The sequence below is a fragment of the Corylus avellana genome, chromosome ca1 (assembly GCF_901000735.1).
Source record: "Corylus avellana chromosome ca1, CavTom2PMs-1.0".
NCBI classification, from domain to species: domain Eukaryota; kingdom Viridiplantae; phylum Streptophyta; class Magnoliopsida; order Fagales; family Betulaceae; genus Corylus; species Corylus avellana.
In genome coordinates this window covers 42,874,300-42,885,048 of record NC_081541.1, presented here as the reverse complement: position 1 = coordinate 42,885,048, position 10,749 = coordinate 42,874,300, and the positions used below count along the sequence as shown (strand labels likewise).

The 10,749-nt window shown below is 31.8% G+C and overlaps 2 protein-coding genes across 3 annotated transcripts in view; both read left to right on the top strand.

Annotated features, from left to right (window-relative positions):
* LOC132177650 (very-long-chain aldehyde decarbonylase CER1-like) overlaps positions 1-7,110 on the top strand; it is a gene marked incomplete in the record, with an annotated part of 25,235 nt that extends 18,125 nt beyond the window's left edge. Inside the window, 4 exon segments of the mRNA XM_059590066.1 lie at positions 5,722-5,922; positions 6,027-6,128; positions 6,394-6,567; positions 6,830-7,110. Of these exon segments, the coding sequence (XP_059446049.1) occupies positions 5,722-5,922; positions 6,027-6,128; positions 6,394-6,567; positions 6,830-6,991 (639 nt within the window).
* Positions 2,148-4,690, top strand: LOC132177657 (very-long-chain aldehyde decarbonylase CER1-like). Of its 2 annotated transcripts, XM_059590078.1 has the most exons (6): positions 2,148-2,239; positions 2,454-2,677; positions 2,770-3,002; positions 3,273-3,492; positions 3,945-4,323; positions 4,625-4,690. In XM_059590078.1, the coding sequence occupies exons 1-6, from the start codon at positions 2,180-2,182 to the stop codon at positions 4,679-4,681; spliced, it is 1,173 nt and encodes a 390-aa protein (XP_059446061.1). In that variant the 5' UTR covers positions 2,148-2,179; the 3' UTR covers positions 4,682-4,690. The 2 variants fall into 2 exon arrangements, with proteins under 2 accessions (XP_059446061.1, XP_059446070.1); XM_059590087.1 differs by lacking the exon at positions 3,945-4,323.
* Positions 7,111-10,749: the final 3,639 nt, after the last annotated feature.

Sequence of the window (10,749 nt, the reverse complement as noted above, 5' to 3'; positions counted from 1 at the left end):
GTATATATATGCACGTGGAACTACCAGCCTACCAGCTACCACCTACCACCTACCACATTATTATATATTAAAGTGTTTTTATTGCTGCTTGCCATCACTGACCAAATCACTTATCACACTGATCAAGTCACTTCTGCATTTACTAGAGGCCTAGGCCCGGCTCAATGGTTTTTTTTGAGCTTTAAGCGAAACTTTTAAATGGAATCTTATTTGTTTTTTAATATTTATATATTAATTAAATAATATTTATTTTAATATTATTATTATATTTAGAATTTTTATTTTTATTAATCCTTAAAAAAATAAATACAATAATAATAAAAAATCAATTTTTCTTTTTTATAAATCAATCCAAAAACCACACTAAATCTCTGTTAAGCACATGTTTCAAAATTGAAGCACACAAAAGTAAACTAACCAAAAAAAAAAAAAAAACACCCACCAGAAATATTATCAAGAACCCATACAAAATTATCAAAAACACAAAAAAAAAAAAAAAAAAAAAAATCCATATCTAACTTCCTCACTTAATTATTTGATACACCTCTATTTCAAACAAAACCCATCAAAATATTTGTCAAAAACCAATACAAAACCCACCAGAAAAACCAAACACAAAAATAAACATTACAAAAAAAGAATCATTTTTTATTTTATTTTATTTTTATGAATCCTTACCTCTTTGATACATTTGTTTCAAAAAAAAAAAAAATTTGACAAAATCTCATACAAAACCCACAAGAAAAATCAAGCACAGAAATAAACATTAATCCTTACCTCAATGATACACATGTTTCTCTCTCTCGCCTAGCCCCTCTCTCTTCATCTCTCTCCATCACGTTTTGTTTTGAGTGAAACTAAGGAAAGAGAAAAAAGAAGATAAGAGGGAATGCTGTCGACAATAGAGAAAAAAAGAGAGATAAAGTGAGGAATGAAGAGCTCCTGTAACAATATGTTAGTTTAAACATTATGGAGATAATGAGTATGATTTTGACGTCTTAATAGTTAACATTCAAGGTTATAGTATTTTAAACAATCTGTTAGAGATGTTAGATAACTATTGACAATTATTTACATGATTCATAAATTCCATATGAATTTAATATGCAATAAGTGAATTAGGATTAAAGGGTATAATATTTTTAATTAAATAAGTCGGATTATGATTCACTCATATAATTTTAAATTCTTATCTCAATCTGATCCAAAGTCAACATGTGAGCATAAATTGCCTTCCCTACTATTACGTACCAAATTAAATTAGCGGAGAAAAAAGGTGGCTAGCTAGCTACGCATATTGCATTGTGAAGTTTGGTACCTACATTTATTGGTCTGGTTATTAGGTATTTACATTTATTGGTCCAGCTAGCTTCGTAATTATGCTTTTCGACATAGTTAAGGAGGCAAAAATCTGTTGGCATGTTCACTTTTGGTATTATATATACTTGTTGTCATCCGAATGACTTAAAATACAAAGACTCGACTCAAATTAAATTTTATTGATTTAAATGTGTCAATACAAATTACAAAGTATATAGGTTATCACTTTATTTAAAAATGATGTGGCTATTAAAATTACCATTTAATTTGATCAATCACAAGTCTAATGGTGATTTTAATAACCACATCATTCTTGGAGAGACTTAAGATGGACACAGGAGAGACTTGCATGTGGCATTACTCTTTCTCTCTCTATATATATATAATCAAGTTATTTAAAATTTTAAATAAAGTGATAACTTATATATAATTGAACTTTTTTTTTATTTTTTGACATGTATATATAATTGAACTTAATTATGTGACAGTGTATATGCTCAACTACAATTTTATTTTTATTTAATTGAACTTAATTATGTGAAGGTTGAGTATGGGTAATGCAGTTTATATATCATGTCCAACAATTAATGAAAATCTTGTATCGGAAAATAAATAAATAAAAGCTTAATATCTTGTCTAAAATCTCTGTCGCGTCATGACATGAAAAAAAGAAGCCTATAACGGCATGCCACATTGCATTTGAGCGGTGGGGATATTGTCATTGCATTTATTGGGGCTACTTCTCGACAACTAATTAACCAATAATAGAAGAGCCTGCATTATATATATATATATATATCCCTCCAAATCCATGCACAAGTAGCACAAATCGGTGGTTACACTACCTCTAATTAGAAGTATGGCTACAAAACCAGGGATCCTCACTGACTGGCCATGGCAGCCTCTTGGTAGCTTCAAGGTATTTATTTATCTTTTTTATCCGGGATATCTTCGGAACACCGTACAAAGCATTCCTCTAAAAATTGTTTGCACTCAACTGGATCACATTGATTTGTATTATATAGTATGAAAAGATTCATGACTTGTTGATGTTGTCATATGGTTGATTATGAACTTCATAAAAGCAATATCTTTGCTAACTTTTCTTTTTTGGCCTGCTGTTGGGAATTAAGTACGTGGTTCTGGCTCCATGGGCGGCTCATAGCACATACTCATTCATGGTAAAGGAAGAAAGTGAGAGAGACATCGGCTACTTCCTTATACTTCCATTCCTTTTGTTGAGGATGCTTCACAATCAGATATGGATCTCTCTGTCCCGTTACAGGACAGCCAAAGGCAATAACAGGATTGTAGACAAAGGTATCGAATTCGAGCAGGTTGATAGAGAAAGGAGCTGGTACGTTCGATTGGTACTTTTGTTGCTTCATATATAAAAGATGTTCGTTCACTTCCACGCAACGAACATGATTTGGTCTTGTTTACATGCAGGGATGACCAGATATTGTTCAATGGAATCCTATTTTACGTAGGCTATCTGAGTCTTCCTGGAAGTCATAACCTACCCTTTTGGAGAAGCGATGGTGTGGTTATCGCAAGTCTACTTCATGCGGGTCCAGTGGAGTTCCTCTACTACTGGCTTCACAGAGCATTGCACCACCATTACCTTTACTCTCGCTACCATTCCCACCACCATTCTTCCATTGCAACCGAACCAATTACTTGTAAGATACTTTATTTTATGACACTAAATATATAGAATGCTATTTAATAAAACTGTTATTTGACTGAAATGATACACTAATACTATAAAGTCAAGCGCTATATAACTCGAATGATGTATCAATAAAAATTAACTTTTAATTATTTTATAAGTACTGATCAAATAATTAATTTTTATTATTATATCATTAAGGTATATACTAGCCCTTTATTTTATCGGATAGGGAGAATTAATTTGTAAAGTTAGTAATATCTTCATGCATGCATGGCAGCTGTGATCCATCCGTTTGCGGAACACATAGCGTATTTCATGCTATTCGCAATACCATTGTTGACAACAATGCTCACCGGAACTGCCTCTATACCATCCTTTGTCGGATACGTGACATATATTGATTTCATGAACAACTTGGGTCACTGCAATTATGAGCTCATTCCAAAATGGGTCTTTTCCATCTTTCCCCCTCTCAAGTATCTCATGTATACCCCCTCGTAAGTATTTCTTATTATACTATTTATCTAAAAAGTTTAAATAAATTTAATTATTTAATTAATATTTTAATATTATTCTTGCCCAACATAGAATATTTAACTGATAAGTTTGCATTTTTTTTTTAAAAAAAAAATTGGATTTATTTATATCATTGTCTATTGCTAATTAATGGTCAGAAAAAGTAGGAAGGAAACAATATGAAGAGGACAGTCAATTGTAAGAACTTGGCCTTGTGAGCCTTATAAATGTTGCACCGGCCGCCAACATCCCAGTCACCATTGGTCCAACAGCTAAATTTCATTATGGAATACTTTTAAGTTTCAATTCTTGTTAACAAGGGACCTAGCTATATGCCTAATCAAAAATTCTTTTTATTATTATCTCTATTATTGTTGTTTTTGCCATATGAATTTCATCAAGAAATTATAATCCAAAATCTTTAACGCGACAGGTTTCATTCCCTACATCACACTCAATTCCGTACCAATTATTCACTTTTCATGCCTATTTATGATCACATGTATGGGACCATGGACAAGTCCTCGGATACTCTATATGATGCTTCACTAAAAAGACGTGAAGAGTTACCTGATGTGGTACATTTAACGCATCTAACGACGCTAGAGTCCATCTATCATTTACGGATAGGATTTGCCTCCTTGGCCTCTATGCCCCTCACGTCCAAATGGTACCTGTGGTTGATGTGGCCTGTGACATTTCTATGGTCTTTGATTCTATCTTGGAACTATGGCCGTGCATTTGTTTTAGAGAGCATAACCTTGCAAAAGCTCAAATTGCAGTCTTGGTTGATACCAAGATACAATATACATGTAAGAATTCAATTTGTGTTCAATTTTTGTTCAACCTAGACTTCTTGAGATTGAGACACGTTTTTTGTGTCTTGTTACGAAACTGATGTTCTAATTTCAACGAGTTCAATTCCAATTACAACTGAATGAAAGCCAAACTGAATTATTGCGGGTCACATTCAATTGATTCAACTTTTTTTTTTTTTTTTTTTTTCAATCTAACTTCTTTCTTTGTTTTGTTTGTTTGTTTTGTTTTTTTGTTTGTTTGTTTGTTTGTTTTTTGTTTTTTTTGTTTTTTTTGTTTTTTTTTCTGAATCTTCAGTACATGTTCAAATGGCAGAAGGGACTCCCTCAACAACGATTGAAGAAGCTATACTAGATGCTGAACAGAGGAGGAGTTAAGGTGCTAGAATTTGGTCTTCTAAATCAGGCAAGAAGTAAAATCAACTTTTTAATATTAAACTAATAAAGAACAGAAACTACAATTTATCTTAGTCAAAGTTAAGTTTGGTTATGTACAACTAGGGACGGAACTAGAGTTCAATTTTAAGGGACCGGACTGTTAAAAAAAAAAAAAAAAAAAAAAAAACTAGGTTCTAAAATTAGAAGAAAAAAAAACATAAATTGTTTTTTTCTAACAAATTTAAAAATTATTTTTAATAAAAAAATTTAGGAGGGCCCAGCCACCTTTAAAATCCATCCCTGTGTACATTAATTGTGCTAAATGGGCCGTCTCTACAAGCATACACATTTTGTAGGGGTGAAAATCTAACGTGGTTAGCGGTTTTTAATAACCGCTTTCAAAAGCGGTTAGCAGTTAGTGCGGTTAGTGGTTACTAGGTTTTTGAAAACCACTAACCACTTATATATATATTTCATATAATATATATAGTTTTATTATATATGTTTATTTGTATGTTGTGTACAAAACTACAAGTGAAGTAATGATTTACAAGAATTGTTGTAATTTTGTTTGTATTATATGTTGTGTAAATTCGTAGAATGTGACCAACAAGAATTTTAGTATATAGCAACTTTTAATGCTAAAATGGCCATGAAAAGGAAAAAAGAAATTGTTTAAAGTGAGCCCAAAACCGGTCCAAAACGGTTAAAGTGAGCCCAAATTGGTATATAGCAATTTTGTCTCTCCTCGGTTGTTGTCTGGATTAGTAATTTGAAATTCCTAGGTGTACGTTTCATTCCTTGTTTTGTCTTTTTGTTTTTGTCGTTTGGTGTGTTTCTTTTGTTATTTGCTCAGAAAAAAAAAAAAAATCATGCTTTCTAATATATTATTTGAAACTTATTTTGTCGATCCAATGGTTGGTTTACACAATGGAGAATTGTTGGTGTAAGAGAAATTCATTTCATATCCTCCACCTCTGATATCATACTGTCTTATTTTTATATAAATTTTTGCAGGGGGAGGAACTTAATAAAAATGGTGAGCTTTACATCCAAAAGTACCCTCAGCTTAGAATAAAGCTGGTGGATGGAAGTAGCTTAGCAGTGGCTGTGGTGCTAAATAGCATTCCAAAAGGAACAACTCAAGTGTTTTTAAGGGGCAACCTTACTAAGGTTGCTTATGCCATTGCCAATGCTCTATGTGAAAGGGGTATCCAGGTACGTTTTAAGTACTGTTGATTAATCGTTGTTCAACCTAGATTGCAATTTTTTATTTTATTTTTTTATATTAATGTTGCTTAGCTTATAATTGTATGTATCAGGTGGCAATACCATACAAGGATGAGTATGAGAAGCTTAAATTAAGGCTCACCACAAAGATGAAAAATAACTTGATCCTTTCATCAAGTTATGCTGATGAGAAGGTAAAATTTGCAACCCATTTCATGATTGCTCGTGACAATCTTTCGTTGGATACTATAACTTTTATTATAATAAGATTTTTACAAGCTAATGTGCCACGTACAGTACTGTCACATCATCAGTTTGTACCGAGATTATAATAAAAATTATAGCATCATATAAGCATTTTCCTTTTATGAGATTCATGGCATAATTAAAATATAAAAAATGAAGATTTTTATATTGAACTTTTTAACACTATAGTATGACATAACTAGAGATTTGCAGACATGGTTAGTGGGAGATGAATGGAAAGAAGAGGAGCAACTGAATGCGCCAAAAGGAACATTATTCATTCCTTTCTCTCAATTTCCACCAAAGAAAATGCGGAAAGATTGCATCTTCTACACCACACCAGCCATGATCGCTCCCACATCTTTGATCAACATGCACTCTTGTGAGGTTAGCAATTAACCTATTGACATTTTCTTCTTAATTTTAGAGTTACGATAATATTTGACGCTATATATTCATCACATATCCCAAAATTGTATTCTCATAAGAAATCGTTTTTTAAGTATTTAATTAATACTCTAACGTTTTCCTTTACATGCGAGTTCAAATTCTCGCTCAACAAGTGACACCTAACATATCTGTTAAATTACAAAGATGAGATTAATTATTTAATTAATATTTTAACGCCCAGTATTTTTTTATGTTATAGAATTGGCTGCCAAGGAAAGTGATGAGTGCTTGGCGTGTTGCCGGGATAGTGCATGCCTTAGAAGGGTGGAATGTGAACGAGTGTGGGAACACTTTGTTTAATATCGAGGATGTCTGGCGAGCAAGTCTTCAACATGGCTTCCGTTCCTTGATCGCGCTTTAGCTAATTACATTCATATATATGAGAATAATTTAACTTTCAAAAATCAAGTTTGCAAAATTCTACAATTCAGTCACATTTGCAGCTTGAACATAAAATAAAAAATTAAAAAATTAAAAAAATATAATAAAAATAAAAGAGCATAAAAATATAAGAAAAAAATCACATTCGTATGAAATTTTATATGATCAGCCTCTTTTTTTCTTTTTTCTATTTTTTTTTTTGTGATATATATATAAAGAAAAGAAAAAAGAAAAAAGAAAAAGAGGCTGATCATATAAAATTTCATATGAATGTGATTTTTATATATGAATTAACCTGATAAAATAATTGCTTCTATAAAATTATTGTACGTACGTAGAGGCTTATATATATTGTACTAGGCCTTGATATTTATGTCTCGTGTCTGAACGCAAGAAATTACAAGTTAAAATGTATCATCCATTATTAATTACTTATTAATGTGTTACCTACTACGACCGAACTGATTAAAGTGTTTTTGTTGCCATGCGGTGATTTGTACGTAATTTTCCGACATGCATGATAATAAGCACTGGCGTCGTCCTTTTTCTTTTCTTTTTTTCTTTTTTATTTTTTGAAAATAGAAATTACAGTGGTGGAATTGTTCATAATTCAAATTCTTCTCGTTTTTTAGATTATAATAAAATTCATAAATGTACGTAAGACAGTTCAATTTTTGTTGGATTGTCTTAAGACACACGCATGCAACAATTTTTTTTTTTTTTTTAATTACGACGTATATATATAACTATATAAGAGTGACCACATTCAATCAAACTACAAGACTTTAATTGGCTCAACTCAAAGATGAATCACATCACAATTTCCTGCTACATTAATGCATGCAGTACTAAAAAGTAGGTGCCACTTTTCAGAAAGATCTATTGATTTAGGTTTAAATTTGCAATTTTTAAAAAAATGTTATTGTAAAATGTGCACTTTTAAAAACACGGCGTTTAAAAACGCAATTTAAGTGTGCGTAAAAAAAATTACAGTTTAATCTTTAAAATCATAATTTAACATTTAAAATTATGTGTTTCCTTAGCTAGTTTGCGATTTTATTTCATATACACCATATAAACAACGAAATCAGCTAATTAAAAACGACGAAATGTACATGTGTGTAACTTTTAGATATTTTATGACCAAAAGTCTAGTTTTCTAAAAGTATTATTGTTTTTAGAGACATGTTAGAGGTAATAAATCTTTTACTAATAGAAGTTTACTAACCTAATGTACGTGTAGCTCATTCATTGAAAAAAAAAAAAAAACAATTAATTAACAAAAATGTAACAAGTACTGATGAATGAGCTACACATCAGGTTAGTAAGCCTTTTTTACTAAAATATTTAAAGCATGTTTGAAATTATGTTTGAGAAATAGAATTTTTAAGTCAAAATGCGTTTTTTTTTTTTTTATGTGAAAAATTCATTTTTAAGCCAAAAGTGCATTTTGGCAATTTTTAAGCTTTTTAGATCCTTAAAAGTGCTTTCAATTTTTTTTTTACCAAATAAGTATTTTTTTCTTCAAACTGACTTTTTACGTATTAAACGCACTTTTAAACCCATTAAACGCATACCCAAACAGACTGTTAGTACCCATAGCATTTCTTTGTTTTTATCCAAACAAGATTTGGCTAGCATAACAATACATTTACATCCGTTATCAAAATGCATGTACGTAAACATTTTTTACGTGGTTTTGTGAAAAGAACTACACACTTTTTATTATTATTAAAAGTAAATATGATAATACTGCCACTCACGTGGTTATCACAATATAGTTATGTTTGTATAACCTTATATGGGCATTACAACGACGCTTTAGCAATTTTCTCAAATGGAAAGCAAGAGTTGAGACTTGTACCTCTCAAGAGCGTTGCTTCCGGAGCACCTCAGTACATTCTACGTCGAGATTATACTTTCGTAGGGTTTCAATTCGCCACTCAACAAACCTTCCTCGCATCCTTATACATGTCTTGGAGATATATAGAAAGAGAAGGACAAAATACAATGACTTGGGGCTCTATTTATAGAGTTTTAAGTCGGTGCTACAATGCTCAATCGGTGGACCGAGCCTTTTTTGATTTAGCCAATTACATGTTTGCCATGTGTCTCGGTCAACCAAGGTTGTGGCTCGATTGACCGAGCCGTCATGGCTTGCATTAAAAGCATGCCAAATATGAGTTGGACAAGTCTGACTCAGCCATTTCTAGCAGAGCTCGTTTGGACACGTGTCTCGGTCGCCTGATGTCCAAAAATATATATTTTGCAACATGTCCAACATTCTCAATTGACTGAGCCCAGTTCATGCATGGAATCCTATAATTCCTTTGTTTCGACCCTAATTTTCGTTTTGTTTTGTATTATCTCTTTCAGGCATTCTCGTAATTCATATTAAAGTATTATAAAGGGAGGTTTTAAGCATTTTACTGTTATCTTAACATTATCTTAGGTGATTTATTTTCTTTGAGTGTTACACACACCGATAAATTGACACCATTCTCACAACACATTTACTTCAACTGTATCGCCCCCAGTAGCCTGGTTGGTCCTGCCCCAACGATAACATCATAGAACTCCATAGACTCCCAATCCAATCCAATTAACTACTGAAGCTCCTCAATCCACCTACATATATACAAAATCCTGAAACCTTAAAAAATCCAAATCAATTTTCCTTAAAGACTCCTGAAATTCTTGTAATTCAGTCTATACCCAGATGAAAAAACCTTAATTACCAAAACCAATCTGGGAGCTGAAGAAACTAAATTAAATATCGACCTAAACGGTGGTAAAACTAACAACCATTTGGAGTTTAGTTGGATATATGAAATTGAAATGGTGTAGTTTGATGTGTGTGTGTGAGATCTAGAGAGAGAGACAATTAAAAAAACAAATGAAGAATGAAGAGCCACGGTAACAATATATTAATTTAAATATTCTAAAGATAATGTGTGTTTTAAAGACTTTATATATAGTTAAAATTTAAAGAATTTGGTATTAAAAAAAAAAAAAAAAAAACAATAATTCCGTTGGATCGGTGTTCGGTGTTCCTTCTCATGATATTACATATTTGAAGTTAGGTACCTACATTTATTGGCCGGCAATTAAGACCAATAAATGGAGGAATTGAATCTCAATTCTTTCCATTTGACATCCATCCAAATATATTTTGGACCTCCTATGACTGTATGACATAACAAATATTCGCATTCACTAATATTATATACAAATAATACAATGAAACAAAAATCTTGATTATAAAATAAATTTTATTAAATAAAATAATCCTCTTTGAATCCGTAGCTAGAAATTAATTAAGGATTTAACTTCATTGCGGTCTTTTGCAGCCCCCAGCCAATTACTGCCACCTAAACTAAGTGCACAAAATTAACTTACAACCGAATACACCGGATGAAGAAAAGAGAGAAAGAAAAAATGGCGTGGGTTTGGCCGAGAAAGAAGAAATGGCCGTGCAGTTTGGCAGAGAAGAAGAAATAAGATAGGATCTTATTCCTATCTTCGTTGCTTTCATTCCAGCTTCTCTACAATTAATTGAGGGTAACTGCATGTGCTAGCTCTTGCAAACGATGGTCCAAGGGGATGTAGTAGGTTTCTCGTTTGTGACACAAGTAAGTATCTCTAATTTGATGTAGTAGGTTTCTCGTTTGTGACACAAATAAGTATCTCTAATTTGAATTGTCATGTCGTCCATGAATTAAAATATTCAGAGAAGAA